The following is a 19,159-nucleotide window of genomic DNA, read 5'->3' as shown; positions in this document are numbered from 1 at the left end:
AGACATCGGAGAAAAGCAGATTTCTGAGGACGACATTTCAAAACCATTAACTATATTCTCCCTCCCCACCCTTTACGTCACAAAGCACAGAAACCATAGTATTGCATGTATTAAATAAGTACAAATTTAAAAAAATTCCGGACTGAACTGCAACATTTAAACAAAGTTACCCACATTTTATGAACTTAACTTCACATTTGCAAAATTAAACGTTTTTGAGAAAGTATATGGTTGAAAGGCAAACGAAGTTGTATATAGGCCACTTGGTGAGTAACAAACAGTAGTGATTGTTTTTTAAGTAAATCAATGTAATAATGGTGACTTTAATTGTATTTACCTTAATGCTAGATGATATACTACTAAGTACACAATAAGTTTAAAATTTCTGGTGTGGTATTGATGTAATGGTACTTGAGCCCTATTGATGGTGTTGTGGGAATGAATAAGATAAAAGGGTTGGGAAACACGGCTCTGAGGAATATCCAGTGCTTATCATATCTGCGACTCAGTTTCCAGCATTAAAAAATACACTGTGAATGAGATTAAGAAGATCAAAGGAGATTTAAACGCGAGCAGAGAGTCTTCCTTTTTGTCCTCTTTAAAAAAAAAAAATCTTATTTTCGGTGGTTTTTGCAAGTGCCAATAGCAGTTTTTCCCTTTCAGCTTCTTGACAAAAGCCCCCACATCACATTAAACAGGGTGCTTGCAAGCGCTCATTGTAATTTAATACACGCCCACAGAGAATTGGGTTCAAACTAGCGCGACGCTGCGTCACAGCCTCTATATCCCTCCGCCTCGTCTGCGGCAAAGCAGACCGTTGACATTTATGCGTGCAGGCGGGAGCGTCGGCTCCGATGTGCAGTCGGACGAGGACAAGTGAGTACAGTAAGCGCTTGGCCGTCTTGTACCATCAGCCGCCCAATAACGGCCGGGCAGCCTGTAAACAGGCGGGCTTTGCTCATCTCCCTCTTTCGCTTCAAATATTCATTCCTGCTGCCGCCAAGTAAAGCAACTCTGACACATCAGACTGTTATTTAAGGTCAGAGACGAAGGGTGAAAAAGGCTTTCTGGAGAAAATGGGATTCATTTCCAGCGTCTCATATTCAGAGACAGTAATGGAGACCGTTCCAGAGTCGCCGCATCTGCTCAGCCGCGTGCTTGGCCACATGGGGATGAAACCGCCATATAGCAGGGCTAGCACGACTGGGGAGGGTGATATCTGCGCTGTCACAAGCCATCACAGCGCTGTGGCCTTTCGCTAAATGACATGTCACTTCAGCCTGCTATCTTCATTCCATCCACCTCCATCCAGAAGGTGATGAGATGACGGGTGGGAAAAAAAGCCGACACAATGACTGTACCAGGATCCTGATTTAAACACTCTACAGGGTGAATCACATCTCAGCGTGTATAATCATTTGGCTTGACGGATGTGCATAAACCTTCAAAGAATCAAATTAGTATTTCTGATTCATTCCAAAAATGTGGCTCCTGAGGCTGTCGGTTTATGCACAAATGCGTGACGTTAAGACACAGAAACTAAAGTAGTATGGAGCTGATGAGAGACCTGTATGTGAACGAAGATGGCGCTTGAGTGCGGTGTGGCTGGGAAATGTGCGGTTGCACTCGCTGCAGATGTAGCTGCGCACGCCTGCGTGGACCTCCATGTGCTGCTGCAGAGCCGTCTGCGTCTGGAAGCGCTTCCCGCACAGCAAACAGAAGATGGCCATATCGGATCCTGAAAACAGACAGAGAGAGATGTTAGCATGCATGTACAACACCATTTACAGCAGTGTATGTTAAAGTGTCCTGACGAGCTAAACACAGCAATACTGGCCCAACTAATTGAGTATTTTCTATTTGTCTGATCCATTTTAGAAAACGGTCATTATTTTAGCAAATTAGTTTGGCGATGCATGTTGTGCAGAAACTCTGGTTCTTCTGAATCACGTTCACTGCAAAAACTGGACAATCAAGCTGAAAGAGACAATGATTCATTTAGAAAATACACTCAGTCTCAGTGGATCAATAGGAGAATCTCATTCAGTACCACAGGGTGAGATGCACATATAATACAGTGCCACAAGAGGTCAGCGGACAGATAAACTTAAAGGAAAAAAAGACTAGAGCTGTTAGATACCTAGAATTAATATTACCAAATCATTTAAATCTCCTCCTAAAAACAACAGACTTATACCTATGCGTTTAAAGAGATAAAGGTGCAAAGTGAACAATTTTCCCTCTCTTTTGCTTAACTCTAATACACAGACTCACACTTCACACTTTTTTCAATTATCAGGCTTTAGAAAACTCTGGGGAAAGTGGGAGTGTTTTAAGCTCCGCTTCTATTTCATGAGTCGATAACACATCTTTGGGGCAAAGCTGCCACTAATTTAAAAATCTATGAGGAGCCCCAGTCTCATGTTCATAAAGCTCGATCAATCAGCATTTGCTGGAGAAAAAAACGGGAGCGATTGAGAGGATGAGAGGAGGAGTTTGAGGTGAGCGAGAGAAACGACTATTCCTGTTCTTAAATCTCAGACAGTGCAGCTAAATTGCTGCTTCTCTGCAAATAAATACTGACAAGCCTTCCTTCTGGCTTTCTCTCGGCCCAGCCATCTCCCTCCCCCTCTCGCTGTCTCCATCTTTAATGACTCCTTACGTCTCTTGGTTTATCGATGAAAACGAGGGGGGCATTGATTAAGGAAGAAAATCCCAAAGAAGTTTGGGGTTGTGAAATGCAAGTTTGCTTCAGGAAGGTTCATGGCAAATCTAAAGGCTGTAAAGAAACATAAAAAGCGAATTTTCAAGGGGGCGGGTGGAGGGAGATGAAAGACAAGGTGACAGGAGGAAAGAGGGCAGGGGGTAGGGAGGAAAGGCTCTGAGGAATGCGAGAGGTTAGGTGGACTCTGACCCAGGGTGCTCAAGGGTCTGGATGAGGTGGAGGGAAAGACTAAGCCACATCACCAGTGCTGCTCCGTGATTGCTCTTAAAATCCCACATTAGTGGAGACTGAAAGATTTAATGATGATAATTCACCCACTTTTCATTTCAAGTATTCCCCTCTCAGAAAAGCCCAATCAGTGACCATGCACTCTGGGCCCATGTCTTTTTTTTTTAAATGGTACAATATTTGGAGATTTGGCCACATTTCAGATCAATTACATAAAATGCTATTTTTATTTCATTCAAATAATTAGAAATGTCTAAGGATAGAAAGTAAGTGATGTTTATTTTATGTCTATAAAATATAAATCTTTTGTAACATTAAAAATGTATTTAAATCACTTCATGTGTCTATGTAATGTGTCCTTACTGAATAGTATTAATTAAAAAATATATATTACTGAAATTTTTTTAACAATCGCATATTAGTTTTAAGGATATAATTTGATTTTTGAAACAATCTCAAAGGTGGACTATGTTTCCATTACCAGTCAAATAACACATCTTACAGTTCACCCCTTGATGCATCATATTTCTCAAGTGGTAAGAACACTTCCACTGAAGAAAGAACACTATTTTGGGAACAGAAGAAGGGCAGGGGGGACAGTTGATAAAGCGGCAGCCATGAAGGGAAGTGCAGTGTCCATGTGATTGGTGTTAGCTGGAATTAAGTGTTCCTCGGTGTGAAGTAAAGAGCGTCACAAGTAAATGGCCTAGCTGGGAGAAACTCTTCTGTGAGGTACTGAAGAGTAAGGCAGAGAAAAAGAACTAGAGAGAGAGAGAGAGAAGTGGCTGACCCACTCGCCTCTATTACAGTGCAAAATTGAGTTGGACAAAGTGACACCTGGATAGAGAACTGGCTTTGGCTGCTGCTGCCTGCTGCCTGAATTTTGGCATAATTTACCTCCACTCCTGTGTCTATTTATAAGGGCCTCTTGGCTCCATCGCAGTTTTAAGTTAATAGCCCTGAAGAAGCATTGGCCGTTACTTAACAGCGGGTGTGCCACAGCATTTAGGTGATGGGGGTGTTCTGCTTGTGTTCACCACTGCAAACACCTCCAAACTCTAGGGTGGGTGTGAGAATGTGTGCCTGCATCATCCCTGACTAAGAAGATAACCATGTCTAGCATAGTACGCTACATAAGACATAATCACAATCACCTAGAGACCCATTGAAACCACTTGACAAAAGCATTTTTCTGTTCTGCGCTGACTTATTTGCTGTTGCAACAGGGAGTCTGGGCAAGACATACAGTAATGAAGGGCTTTGGTTACATTATAGCCATGCACATTTGTTTGCAGGGGGAGGAACATTCTCATTCTAGCGAGCATCTGATTGAAAAAAAAAAATAATGCATAAATGTGCTAAAAGTAGATTTTTCTAACTTTTAGGGGTACACTAGAATGGATGGCTTTAAAGTTCATATACAAACAACCATTATTATTTCATTTAAGAATTCAGTACAGAACAAATGCAACTGTTTTTTACACAAACAAACTGAACATGGCTGTGATTAAAACTTAATGTGAGAGTTAGACGATGTAACTGAGTTTCCCACAGGGCCGAAGCCAGCTCTGAGAAACCCCACATGGAGAAGGAGTGCCATTCTAAGCTGGTGAGACTAAAGTCAATTAGTTTGCGTTTCAATTCGCCGGTGCTGATGGAATACAATTCCTGCTGCTCTGTCTATTGCCACTGCAGTGAGGTGTGATCATGTCACCTGTTGCTCAGCGAAGAGCCTGGCACTATGACACACCTGTTCTGAATCTTCACTTGGAATGCACTCCCCAGATGAGCACACAATATGCATGATGTTGATGTTTGATCTGATGTATATTTGATGTGATGTGAATCAACAGCGACTGATGGCAGTGGTGCAATGGGCATGTTTTGGTAGAGTATTGGATTTCGGTTTTATATTATTACACACTCTTATACAAACAAGTGAGGGATAAATGTACAGTCACCAGATGGGTTACATATGAGGAAAATGGTGCCATATGAAGTCAAACCACAGAGTGTTAACTGAATCAGTATGTTTTGAATTAATAATTTGAGTGAATGATGCATTGATGTATTCAAAGACAGTCATGGATTCCATTCCTGAATGAATAAGTGTGTTTGAACAAATTGGTGGAGTTAACAATTCAATGACTCCTTCAAAGACTATTCAATACTCTTTTTCTGAATGAATCAGTGTTTTTGAATGAATTGTTTGAATAAATGATTCAGTGACTCATTTATTTGAGTCACTGAAATGGACTCTTAATTCACATTAATATTTCAAATAATATTAATAAGAAAAAAATTACAGCAATAATCAGAATCCCAGAGTAATAATGTAATAAATATAGTAGCACCCCCAATAACAATTAGGTGCTCAATTAAAAAAATATATTTAAAAAAAAGAACCATGTACAAAGAGTACATCCAGACAGAAAGGCAGACAGACAGATTAGATGTGTCAGCAAAGCACACAGATTTGTGTCATACATGAGTGCCTGGAAAGCTAGAGCCATGGAGTATATGTACACTAAGACTGTGTGGTATGTGTGAAGCTTGTGAGAGAAGTTCAGGTCTGAAAGCAGGAAGGGAGCAGGGGTCATGGGGGTAAATGTTTGGGCCAGGTGGGGGGTAGGGCTGCCCGGCCGTTGCGGGGCAGAGGGGGCCTTGGCAGCCCCGCTGAGCCTGGGGACAATGGGTGCTAGCAGGGGCTCAGGAGGGCGTGACAATATGGTTAGACTGGTGCCAAAACTATACAACCCCTTTAACGTACACGGGGGGTGCACATAGCCTCAAAGAAAGCCCAAATATTTAGTCCCACAATTAGTATAATGTGCAAAACACAGAACTTTGGCTCAGTGTGAAATGGGGCTATCAAGAGAAATTTACCATTTCCTACTGCGCTTGCAAGCGAGCATATCTGTGTATAGTGCGGCAAACTGAGAACATTAGTCACGAGAACCCCTTCGAGCAGTGTAATGATTTTCATGGGGACTGCATCTTAATTATAATTGGGATGTATAAATGTGAGCATTATAGGGAGCGCATTACCAAAGGGCTCCAGGTCTGAGGGGTAAAGCCACATATAAAGGCTTTCTGACCCATTAATTTCCATGGTCTTGCACTCAGAGCGATTGGAGAGAAAGATAATTGATTATCGCTAGTCTTTTCTCTCCTGACTTTTTTTTCCTGCTCGAATCTGGTTTTGAGTCCGAAGAGAGAGAGACTGATAGATATAGAGATGTTACATGAGTGTTTTTATGACTGAGTGCTACAGGCTGTTGGGAAGTCAACAGGTACAAGCTGTTCCAGCAGCCGCATGTGCGCGTGATGCGATATGTCTGCAGCATCTCTCCGACCAGGGTATTCACTCGCTCACTCCGGCTGACACCTAATGAGCCCAGACTACAGGAGGACTGCACATCCATGTAATCCGGGAGAGTGGCTGGGCATAATGTGGCATTAGAGGAGCCTGAGGCTTTCAGAGGGGGCTGGTGAGGAAGGGAGGGCAACGACTGACAGCTTTGGTCTGGAATACAGAGCGTGTGACAGCACAGAGCGCTGCCTTAATGCATTCAAAACGCCTCTGTGCCTCTGACAAGAAAAGCAAAGAAAAGAGCTTCAATGAATTGTTTATTGATCTAACAGGAGGAGAGATGGTGAGACGGGAGACAGCGAGAGAGGGAGAGAGAGAGAGAGAGAGAGGGAGAAACAAAATAACATTTTCTGTGTTACTATCAAAGTGTCATTGGTCTCCGAAGGTCTGCCTTACAAATACATGACACCCGACAGGGGGACGTGTAAAATACGCTATTTGATTTTACAGGTTTTCATCTCAAGTGGTGGCTTTTTAAAATGAGAATTACAATGGCAGACTGCATTTAAAAGCCTTAAACTGATGCTTCGAAGGGAAAGAATGAGGACGGTTCAACCTATGTTAAACCTCCAAAAATATGACTTCCCATTCAGGGGATGGTACCGTACCAGACTTTGCACCAATAATAGTTACAGATAATTCACTTTCGTGTCGGGCGGCCGTGGCGAGATGCCGCGTTCTCAGATAGATTAATGCCACCAGATGTCATTGTAGAAGCCATATTAATTACCTCAAGATAATGTCATGGAACCATATGGTTTCTCCAGTGTCCATTTAGACAGAGAAAATGTCTTCATCACTCACAAACCCACATGGAAGAAATTGGCCCTATTGACTTTGACAGGTGTTGGAGGCAGATTCTTCATAATTAAGTAAGCTTTCAACACTAGCTCAACGTGCCTGCAAAGAGGATTCAGTAAAAGCGACTATGGGGCTGCGGTGTCGATTAATTGCTCTTGATGATTACAGGAAAGGTTCGGGTTAGATACTTACGATACCTATAATTGACCTTAGGGCTATCACAACATTGTTAAATATTGTTGCAATCTCGCTTTCATCTGACATTTACTTCATGATTTTGTGCGGCAGTAGTAAATACACTCTTCGCCATCGTCACTAGCTGCTTTTTGTCCATTTTATGAAGGCTGGCAACCAGTTTTAAGGCAAATAGTTACTGCCACTGAATTGTTTGTTTACAATATAATTCTATGTGCAGTATTAACAAACAATATTATTTGTCAAGATATTTTACATATCACGGACCAGTTATCAATACAGGTATATCGCGACGCCACTATTGGACGTACAATACATGGGCCTGGAAAAATACACAGTTTTAAAATGATAGCCACAACACTTAAACATTATACATTTAACATAGGACAAGGGTGATAAAATCGCTTCATAGTACATCCAATCTTCCATCATTGTGATGACGACAACGTAACTTCTGCACAATAATACAAGAAAGGGATGTGATGTAACTATTTTTTGTAATTAATTGAACTTGAAAAATAAAATTTTATAAATGAATGTGAAAATTGTTGAACGCTTCCATAAAGGTTATGAGAAGCTGCTGCTAAATTATATTAAGAGTGAGACTTGCAACCATAGCCTATACATCATGGTCCGTGTTTGTAGAGCCGCTATTTGAATCATCCTGCTGCCCTGATGGATGAAGTGATAAAAGATCATAAACACAGTAACGCTGAGGGGGGGTAAGTAAGGGGAGGAATTTACGAGGGGACCCACCCCTGCGTTAGGTCTACAAAAGACACGGTGTCCCTTTAAGAGAGCAGAATTTACAGTGCACGGCTGGCCCTTGCCTTGCATGAGGATCGTTTACAAAGCAGAGGACCGTGCTTGCTTTTCCCCCCTATCCCACAAATCCGATTTAATCAGACAACCCTTGCAGTGCGGCTCCCAGTAAGAAAAAGGATAATTAGTAAACAGGCAGCCTCTCCTCTGCTTCATTGGCATTCGCGCGGGGTGAGTGTCGCATTTAAAATGCAGTCTGATGAAGTCTACAAAATCAAACCATTTGTTACTCCTATTGAGGAGGCTTCAGGCCACTGGCAATTAAATTGGAATTAGTGCAGGGAATGAGATACGGACGATTCATACCAAGGAGGTGAGAGTGTCTGGAGGATGTCTGGAGCTCTCTCAAGTTTACAGTGCTGATGAGTCCCATAATAACTAAAGCTCATCTGCTCTCTGAAGCCGACGACACGCGCAGAAATCTGGATTTGTGTTACTCTCGCGTGCTCTTGTGTTCACCGTGCACATAAATCAGATTCGTTTTTCTTTAGTGTCTGTGCTGTCATAGTGCAAGTGATGAAATCAGAGGTGTTTGTTCAGACAGTCAGACAAGTCAATATCTGCTATATCCACATGGGTTGCCATAGTAATGACTTAAGCGTCAGCAGGACACCGACAGAAGAGAGCTGCTGTCAAACAGGACTGAAATCTGGAAATCATGCCTCTGCTGATGTCCATCATGACATCTCGCCGGTGTGCTCAACTCAATACATCTGACAGAAGCATTACTGTATTTACACATTCATGCATATGTCACGTCCGAAACAGCTCACTCATTCGTCCATTTACCACTCGAACTAGATCGAGAAAAGCACTGTGAATGACCGTAATGTCTGACTGAAATGACCTTCAAAACATTTTAAATGTAAATACTTCAGCTTAAATACTAGTTTTACAGACAGATAGAAACTGTGCGCACGTAAGAATGTCTTTACAAAACTGTATAAATAAACGGTATAAAAACCAATAATAAAAAAAAGTAAATATTTTATAAATGTATATTTCTCTGTTTAAATTGCCTATGAATGTCTTTACAAACTGTAGATATAAATTAATAAAAAATGGTTTTGTTGACAAATATACTGCATATTGTGTCTATGGGTATATTGTGCCTATATTAGATTACATATACATATATATATATATATATATATATATATATATATATATATTACATTCTTAACATACATATTATATTATGTTTTTTTTTAAACAATATACAAACAAAAATTCAAGTAAAAAATTCAAGTCAGAGGCAGCAACAACAACAACAAAAACGATTGCTGTCTGTCTGAACAAAGCTTTTGGCTTGGGGGCTCTTACGTTTATTTCCTAAATGCTTCATCAAATGATTTTGCATCTGACAAGCTGACACACAAGTGTTTCCCTTACACATGCGTTCATCAAACACAGCTGCTGAATTTAAATATAACAATCGATACGTAGCAGCCACCACATGTGTAAGCGAAGCGACTGTCATACACAGCTTTAGTAATGCATGTAATTTACTCATTGCAGGCTACATCTGACAATACTTTATTGACAGGAGCTTCAGAGGCAATTTCTATTGTATGCGTGTATATCAGCTAGTGTCTCTACATCTGTGGTTTTGTATGAGGCATGGCCGCGGCAATGCCGTGTGCATGTGCGAGTTATTTTGAATGAATAAAAGGGGGAGAGAGATGCCATTTACTTTCCACAGTTGATTGGGCACAATGGAGATGAGGTTACCAGTGGGAGTTTGTGTGTGTATGTGTGTGTGCTGGCGAGGCTTGCGGAGATGGGAGATAAATGAACTGCAAATGAGAAGGAACAGCTCCTGCAGTACAGCTGGCTTCCGAATTGCTTGCTTGCTTGCTTGGCCGTGGCAACCGGGCGAGTGGTTGCCAAGGGTGTCAGTTCAGTGTCCCTCATACGCCACACATGAGCCCTGCACAGGATTGCCATACTGCACTCTGGCCATTAGGGGTCACTCTGTGCTACCAACCTAACACAGTTGCTTTGACCAAAAACTGTTCTTATGACTCCATGTGAATAATCTTTACAAACAAAAATTCAGCTAATGTATAAAATGCAAAAGATGCAGGATAAACATTTCTAGCACAAAACGATTGCATTTTAATGACATTCTCAGTGCTTGGCAACTAATTTGTACTCTGGATATTAGATGCATGCAGATGATGAATGCACTGAATAAGGCTTGATGTTTACATGTTCCACATTTGAAAACCAGGTTGTGTGGTGTTATTCGACGTGATTGAGGGGGGAAGAACAGTAAGAGAGAGAGAGAGTTTGTATGTGTATGCATGTGTGTGAGCTTTTCCCCTCTGGGCGTATGCAGAAACGGTCTCTATGCAAAGCCATTACTGGGAAACACATCAGGAGGATGAAAATAAATTATACTGTTCCACCAAATGACAAACTGCCACTATAAAGAAGATCTGCACTGGGAAGGTAATTTGAGGGTCCTGTTTGTTCCCCCCTTCCTTAAAATGGTAAAATGTTTGTTTACTGTTGTCGATTCCCTTTGATCCCTATCTATTTTTGCTCATAATGGAATGCCTGCTAATCTTTTAAGACGGTTTAACGCGATTTGTTTAATCAATGTCAATGCTAAGACGAATTACTAATCTGTTCAACATATCAGACATTCAAGCTTATTTGAATCTGCATGTATGAATAGAATACGGAATATTCAGTAATTGCTAAACAAGCTTTGGGTGATCGATAAAGTTTGCACTTTGGTCTATCAAATGTGATATATCTGTACAATTCTTCATAACTGGTACGTTTTTGGTCAACCTCAAACCTGACTGGGTGTAAAATGCATCCAGGTTTTTGCAGCAAATGCAGTTACCGCAGGTGATAGATTTACATCCAGCAGCGGCCAGATGTGAGCGTGCGGATAAACGGACAACAACGCTATTTTCCTCTAGTATCTACAAGGGTGCCGTACTGTCCTGCAGCTCAGCAGTACCAGCCTCCGTCATCCTGTCTGCAAATCTTCCTGCCTCCCAACATCTCACACCCTCCAGTGATCAAAGAGATGACAACAATAAAGAGCGATTTGACACTCTTTGCAGCTTTCAGTGTTCAAGTGTCAAGTTTATTGTACAAAAGTCTGGACAAGACTGAATTTTGTTTCACATGATCTTAAATACTATGATCTAAAGTCTTATGGCCCAAATGCTTGAAATTAATTTAGCAGGCAAACAAACTGTAAATATACATACTGTTCAAACGTTTTTAAAGAAATGAATACTTTTATTCAGTTTATTAACCTGATCAAAAGTGACAGTTAAGATATATATAATATTACAAATAATTTGTATTATTTCAAATAATTGCTGATCTTTTGAACAAAGAATCCTGATTTTTTTTCATCATGGTCCCATAAAAAATATAAAAATTCTAGCTGATGCCAAACTGTGTGTATGTAATATATATATATGTGTGTGTGTGTGTGTGTGTGTGTGTGTGTGTGTGTGTGTGTGTGTGTGTGTGTGTGTGTGTGTATATATATATATATATATATATATATATATATATATGTATATATATGTATATATATATATATATATATATATATATATATATATATATATATATATATATATGTATATATATGTATATATGTATATATATGTATATATATGTATATATATATATATATATATGTATATATATGTATATATATGTATATATATATATATATATATATATATATATATATATATATATATATATATATATGTATATGTATGTATGTATGTATGTATGTATGTATGTATGTATATATATATATATATATATATATATATATATAGAGAGAGAGAGAGAGAGAGAGAGAGAGAGAGAGAGAGAGAGAGAGAGAGAGACTACATACGGCGGTCTGCCATAGAAACAGCTTTAGTGGACGAAACATGTTCCTACTGAAAAAATTATACTACGGGTGACTTTTTGTCTGAAATGCTGATCTAAAGAAAGTGTGAAAAAATAAAAAGGCAAGTGACTTTCCTCACTACACGATAATCTGACAGGAAGTCAAATCTAGCAATCCACTGAGCTCCCTCTCTCGTTGCGATTTATTCCCAGTGACCATCTGGACAGTGGACAAACAATGTGGCAAGAGCTGTGAATGACCAGCCACATTAGTCATAGGCTTTTACCTCGACCCCTTACGTCCCTAATCTTTACACTTTTGGTTTTTTACTGTGGCCAAATGACCGGAGCCCCTTTTCTCACTGGCCGCTGACACAGTCTTTCCCACTGGACAAAAGGCTTTTAGCTGTTGCACCCCCACCACCTTTCACTGTTGCCCCCCACCCCACCGCTGCCCCTATCTCCGACCCAACTGACAGGAACAGGAGTTTGTTTTGTTTTCTGAGACGACAGGAATGAGAATGGAACTCTAAAGCCGTGCGGCTACAAAAACATTACGGGAGGGGGGTGGTGGGCCATGATCCGCTTGTGAAAAAAGAGGGGAAAAAAAAAATGAGGCAGCGCCAATGTTAATAATATTTAAATGCATTTGGAGAAGCTTGGCCAAATAACACGTATAGATAAAGGTATTAAGAATAATAGGACTGGCATGCCTCTTTCCAGCTTAATGTAGGCTTTTGTGTAGCTCTTAGAGGAAATGAGGGCCGATGAACGAGCCTGTTGCCCAGCGAAATCACCTTCCCGATGGCGCGCACAAGTTCGCTTTGTTGGGCTCCTTTACAGGGTTGCGTGCTTTAAATTCAGCATTAAGAATGAATGCTTAGCCGAGCGACTGTGAAGGCTCTCTCTGTCATAGGGAGACTCAAATGAGAAAATGGAAGGCAATCAACATGCTCCATAAATTGGAGGCCAGTGGCGTTATAGGGCAACAGTGTCTTCTCCAACTCTCGGGCACCGTAAACAAAACAACAGAATGAAATGAGAAACAATGTTGTGACTAAACGTCTCAAGATCGCTCGGGAAAACAAGTGTATCAAGGTCATGTGGCGCTCGCCGAGAGTGTAAGCATTTCTGTTATCCGAGGAACTCGACTACTGTACCATACTTTTTATCTGTTCACAAAAATATGTAGTGACAGTTTAATAGAAGCAGGTGCTAAAGCCTTTATTCCCAACATGCATTTGTTTGTCTATTAGCAAGTCACTGCAAATGAGAATGAAAAAAGAGACAGCAAGGGAAATCAGCGCAGGAAAAAGGGAAATTCAAAGTCTCTTTCCTCAAAAAGCTGACAGAAGTTGCCCATCTCAATTAGGACCAGGTTATTTTCCTAATGATCACTGGGACATGTCTTTTCAGAACAGCCTGACCCTGACCTTGAGGACAAACAGTAAACCGCAAAGTCTTTGTGAAGAAAGAAAAGACTTTATTTATAGATTAAGTGTGTGTCGATCAAGCGGCATCAGTGCTCGGGGAGGAAAGAAAAAAAGAGGGGCCTGGGGGAAACGCTTTTGAAGCAACTAATATAGAGGTCTGCCTCGATCACTTCAACCCTCTTTTTAATTCCATTAGAAAGCCAATTGATCTGGCTTTGCGGCCACCAAGCGGAGCAGACGTGCGCTGTACACTCCCAGGTAAAAATCCTTGGTGAAATCGGAGGGCTTCAAAAAAACAGCAATAAACGAAAAGATGTTTTCATTGTGAGAGCGCATTAGAGGATGCATTAGACAACTGGAGATGCTTAAAAGGGTCCGTGGGAAAATAATCAGGAGCTTAGCGCTTCAAACGCCAGAAACCACCGACAGAAAAAACATCAGTTCGTAAAACTCAAGCCCACCAAAATGTTCAAAAGGGCCCCGTCACCCCATGATGATTCCGTGGCGTGTTTAATTTAGATAGAATCTAATTAATTTACATTCGATACTGGAGGAGATGCTTTCATCAGCCTGTCATTTATTTTGTGTGTTAACACCTGTTAATTCACTATCTCTCCAGTAATGAGCTTTTAAAAAGGAACGAAGGCTTTGCATTCCCAAACACATTTCACAAAACACACACAAACAACATCTTTCACAGATGTGAGGAACTAGTCTGACAGATAGATTTCGCCAACCACGGGTCACTCCCAATGAGATCCTGGCTGACCTCCAATCCTGCCGCCTGATTATCATCAAAGCATTTGTCATGGGACAGAAGTGCAGAGTGCCGTCAAATAAGATCTTAAGGTGATATCTTATTATTCCAAGCACATACAAAGCAAAACAACATCCCAACAGCATGCAGCAAAAAAAAAAACCAAAAACCCTGAGCTTCCTGGCACATCACTTGCTTATAAACAAAAAAGAAAACTGTTATATGGTCTCTCCTTTTCAATCATAAAGAAGTCTGGCTCTGTATTTTTATTTTACACCGACTTCTGATATGTGAGGGATATGCTTTGGAATTATATTAACGGACAGTCAGGTACTAGAACAGCGATATTTTCAAAGAGCCCGTGGTCACAAATGTCATTCCGTGAATTCACAATGCGCTGCATCCATGTGCCACTGCCGACCTGAGAATGAATCAGCGAGTGAGGAGAGAGAGAGAGAGAGAGAGAGACAAAAGATACAGAGAAACACAGCAAGAGTGACTAAATCAAATCAAATCGATGGCGCCGCACAACATATCTAGTGTGCACCTTTATCTGTCATATTCAAGGTTGACGACTTGGTTTCAATTATGCTTGCTTTATTTGGAGCCACATGGGGAAAAATGTCAATGATGTGCTTCATAAACGAACGTAGGATTAACATGGTGGTTTAACAAAGTATCCGAATGATTGTTCTATTGTTGCCGAAGTTCAATTATACTAACATGCTGTATTGAAATACGAAGTAACTTTTTGTCTTTTGTACATATTCAAATGTACAAAAATAAAGTCAGTGGATTAGATTAAGAAAAAATTAAGCGACTGATAAAGAAGGAAATAAGAACAGGATCAGAGGCGCGAGTATGATGTTAAGTGCACTACCTGTGTGATGTCCAGCAGGGGGGGCTCTACCTGCCCCTCATAAGCAGCAGCCACACAAGCTTTGAGTTAAGATGCAGACCGACCTCAGATGACCTCTCAGCGTATGGATAACATAGGAGCGCGTGTTATTCTACACATGAAAACTGCTCGTTAAACGGCAAGTTTCTCACTCGTTTCACATGAATTGACCCTTTACTTTCATTCGGATGCCAGAAAGTGGCTTACTTTGTAAAAAATGAAGAAAACCAAGAGTAATACTCTGCTATTATTGGTTTAATATGAACAGGGTGACTTTACATAAACTAAACGCACAGAGTAGATTGATTAAATACACATCAGCTAGACTACAGACATTTTTTACTATCAATGTTTGTACCCAAATGCCTTCACTCCGCCTGCCACAAATCAGGCGCGCTTTGGGAGTCTCTGGCCTCTCTCAGGGCTATATATCTCATAGACCTTGAGCCCTGCAAATTACAGCAAACACAGGATAAGACTCTTGTATCTAAAAGCGGACCGGCCTGTACGCCACACATTCTTCTGAAGGGTTAGTCTGAGTCCCTGGGGTCCTTTGGGAGACCTAATGGCACATACACCTAAACAACTCAGAAGAAGCACCACCTTCTGCGAGAGTGGATAGAAACTAAGCCTGTATGAGGAATGCGTGCCGCAATCTGTTTGTTACAACAGAGAGAAATCTCAAACAAGACCTTGCGCCCAGGGTGTGACTCTTGAGGGTCTCAGGTGAATGTTTATCAGTGCTAAAATCCCTAACGGAGCTTATTGGGTGAGAAGATACTGCATTCCTGAAGAGAGAGAGCGAGAGGACTTTCTTTTTTCTCTCCAAACGAGGGCACTGGCCTTTCACCTCGCCTAGAGACCTTCCCTGGGGTTAAAGTGTAATCCAGGGCGTATGACCACAAAGACCTGAGCCTAAAAGCCAAGGACTGGCACATTTTCTAAATTACGCTGTCCTGAAGCTCTGACTAACTGCATTCTCACTCTCTATTTATCAAGATTTATAGTTGGGTTGTAATGCAACCTAGATTTAGGATAATAGAAAATGATTGCAAAAAATCTGACAAAAGGTCTCCTTAAACTGTGAAATCTGTCACTGATTAGGAATTAGTTAAGATCAAAATACATTCAAAAATTAAATTGCACAGTAAAATCCTTTACATATTAGAGCATGATTTTCTAATCTAGCTTCCGGTTGCTGCCAGCTCTGTAAATATAAGCACACTTATCTGAAGGTATTTATTATAATGCTTTTAAAGTCACTATTCCTCTTACACAGCCAAAATTTCTTCAACAAGTGCTTTAAAGAAAATTGCCATGTAAATTTTCAGACTGAGTCTGTTAAAAAAAGCCATAAGAGGAAAGAGACAGAGTTGTTTAATTGACATTCCCATCCCCCATTTTCCCAGGGTAAAGAAAAAGGTTTTTTTTGTGTCTCACTGTACAAAAGGAAGCAGATTTGCAGATGAGACGACCCCATGACCCCTGGAGCCGTTGAAAGGTTCTCAATGGCATAAACCCCACATAATCAATCACATTCTGGGACTGTGGTCAGCACCGGGCCGCACAGCCAACCCTCTGAGCCGGACTGTAAACAGACACCCACTCCTACAGGGCGACGGGGGGGATGAAAGACCCCAACGGCATTCCTTTATTCTTCTCTTTGTGGGTGTGTGTGTAAAAAAACTCCCAAGTAAACAGAAACATCCAAACATCTTATTATATCAGCAGGACACCAAAAAAATGAATGAAGAACATTTTTTTCCCACCACAGATGCGGATAAAGGACAATTCCATTCATTTTCAACACGAACGCACCAAACTGAGGCACTCACACCTGCATCTGAACTCAATGTTGCTCTGGGTTCTGTGTCTTTAGAACAGGAGGAAAGATTAACTCGGACCGCCGTGAACCCACCCTTTATGACTGAGCAATCAATGGTTGAGTATTTTCACTGATATCTTATCTAGCCTAGCATTTCATTTCTTCTGCTTTGTGTGACTTTTGAGTGAGTGACCAGGTGTCATCTATCAAAACAATCCTAGTGTCTGGAAACCTGCTATTAACTGATAAGGGCAAGCCTCTATGGCGTAATGGCTCCCACCTTCCACCACTCCGTTAGGGGAACAGGCAGTAGAGGACGACAGAAATAGGAGAAAACTGATTGTGAAGAACTTACATATATTTATTGCTCATACTTGGGTTAGGGGTTTTGAGAAACTTTTTATTATACATAGCGCCTGAATTTCATTTTGAAAAATGGGGGGAATTTCCCCCTTAGGTCACACCCTTATGGGGGGATATTTATACTGGGCATTTTAAGACATTCTTTAAAAAACAACAACAATTATATTTTCACCTATATGTTTGCTTATTTGTGTTTGTACAATGGGGTAATTTTGTTGTGCAATGGCATACAAACAACACAGGGAATTAGATTTACAGCATTTGAAGTAAACAGCCAGTAATAAAAAATAAAGAAATCAAATAAAATTGAAATAAACAGTTTTATTCAAATATAAAATAACACTGGATAGTCGTCAATGTATAAAATTAAATCAAACATATTAATCCTTATAATTAAAGTTGCAAATGTTAATTTAAGTTAAGTCAAGTGCAGCAAGTGATTTTCTCTTTTTTCTTTTGTTGTTTGATCAACATTAATGACAGACAGCAGTAGAAATATTAGGCTGCCGTCACTTGAAGTTTTCAGACCTGTAGATCGCTTTCTTAGTTCCGAAACAGGGACTTAATTGGTTACAATGTTGCAATTTCTTCTTGGTTCGGTTTGCTCTCACAAGGCAACATTTAAAAGTTCACCAAAAAGTGCTTATGCAAGTCACATGTAACTAAAACTATCCTCTTATTGGTCAGAGTTAACTTATAAAGCAGTTAGAGCTGGATTCAAGGCTTCGTCTGGACAGCATTCTTGCAATGCATGGAGAAGAGCAATTACAAAATTAAAAAATGAAGAGTAGCTCTTTGATTCTCAATCACAAAAACTCACAGAATCAGACAATCAAGCTGCCTTTTATATAACACATTTCCCATTATGAATTATGATACCGCTTGATTCGTTGGTCAGTTGGGTCGGATTGCCTTCTCGCCTTAACTGAACCGCCCCAGAGTTCGTTTTCAATCGGGCTGCGACCACCTCGTTCAGGCGATCTCAGAGCGATTGTTTTGGTGTGGATCTGAGCACGATTGCCGTTCATATATGCCTAAACAAACCGAACTAAGGGAGAAAACGCACCAGGTTCCGAAACAAACGCTCCAAACGAGCCAGGTGTAAAAACGACCGTATGCACGGATCCACTATATTGTTACACATGCGTTTTCTTTCTCAACGGTTTATGTTCACTTAAGACGTAACCAACAGTCTTTATGAGGATAATCACCAAGATGGGGAATTTGCGGTGTTTTTGACCATTTAAGCGCAATAAGCCACAAGAGGCAGCTTCATTTTTGATTGCTTTGAGTGGATGCAGATACTGAATGGATTAAAATTGCTAGCATGTTTAAATTGGCAAGACTTACATTGACATGCAAATGATAAACTTTAGTGATGATGCAACACTGGCCCGATTTGGCAAGTGACAATTCAGTCAACTTTCCTGAAACGCAAGCAAAATCTTGTATAGCAGCGTGCAGCTCGCTTGTAAGGCAGACATTTGCGCATTTGAGAGAGAGAGAGAGAGAGAGAAGACAAGGTACTGCTGAATCACTCACGCTGTTTGTGAAATTGCATCTTACAGAAAGTTTTCAAATTACTGATTTGATCAGATAATCTGTGTGGATTAAATTACTCAACCTAGATTCAACATTATGCCCAATACCAGCAATCCCGTGTTGAAATTTAAGCCCTGGGTTCGTAACCTTGATCATGTGTGCTACGGACATAACTGATACCTTAATATAAGCAATCATACAAATGATTTTCATGTGGCTGCCAATTTAACATGTAAAATAAATAAAAGACCATATCTAGGAACCAAAATATCAGATTGTGGGTGGGCCATAGCAAGCAAGCATTCACCTAGCAAC

At 40.5% G+C, this 19,159-nt stretch overlaps 1 protein-coding gene across 2 annotated transcripts in view; it reads right to left on the bottom strand.

Annotated features, from left to right (window-relative positions):
• The window catches only part of zbtb16a (zinc finger and BTB domain containing 16a), a 107,852-nt gene that overhangs the window by 8,853 nt on the left and 79,840 nt on the right, over window positions 1–19,159 (bottom strand). For both annotated transcript variants that reach the window (XM_082141139.1, XM_082141140.1), the window contains exon 5: window positions 1,568–1,738. In XM_082141139.1, coding sequence (XP_081997265.1) covers window positions 1,568–1,738 — 171 coding nt within the window. The remainder of the gene's footprint in view (window positions 1–1,567; window positions 1,739–19,159) is intronic.

This window comes from Leuciscus leuciscus (assembly GCF_965113295.1).
Source record: "Leuciscus leuciscus genome assembly, chromosome: 16".
NCBI lineage: Eukaryota > Metazoa > Chordata > Actinopteri > Cypriniformes > Leuciscidae > Leuciscus > Leuciscus leuciscus.
Note: the sequence above shows the minus strand (reverse complement) of the source record. Positions and strands in the feature narration are given on the sequence as shown.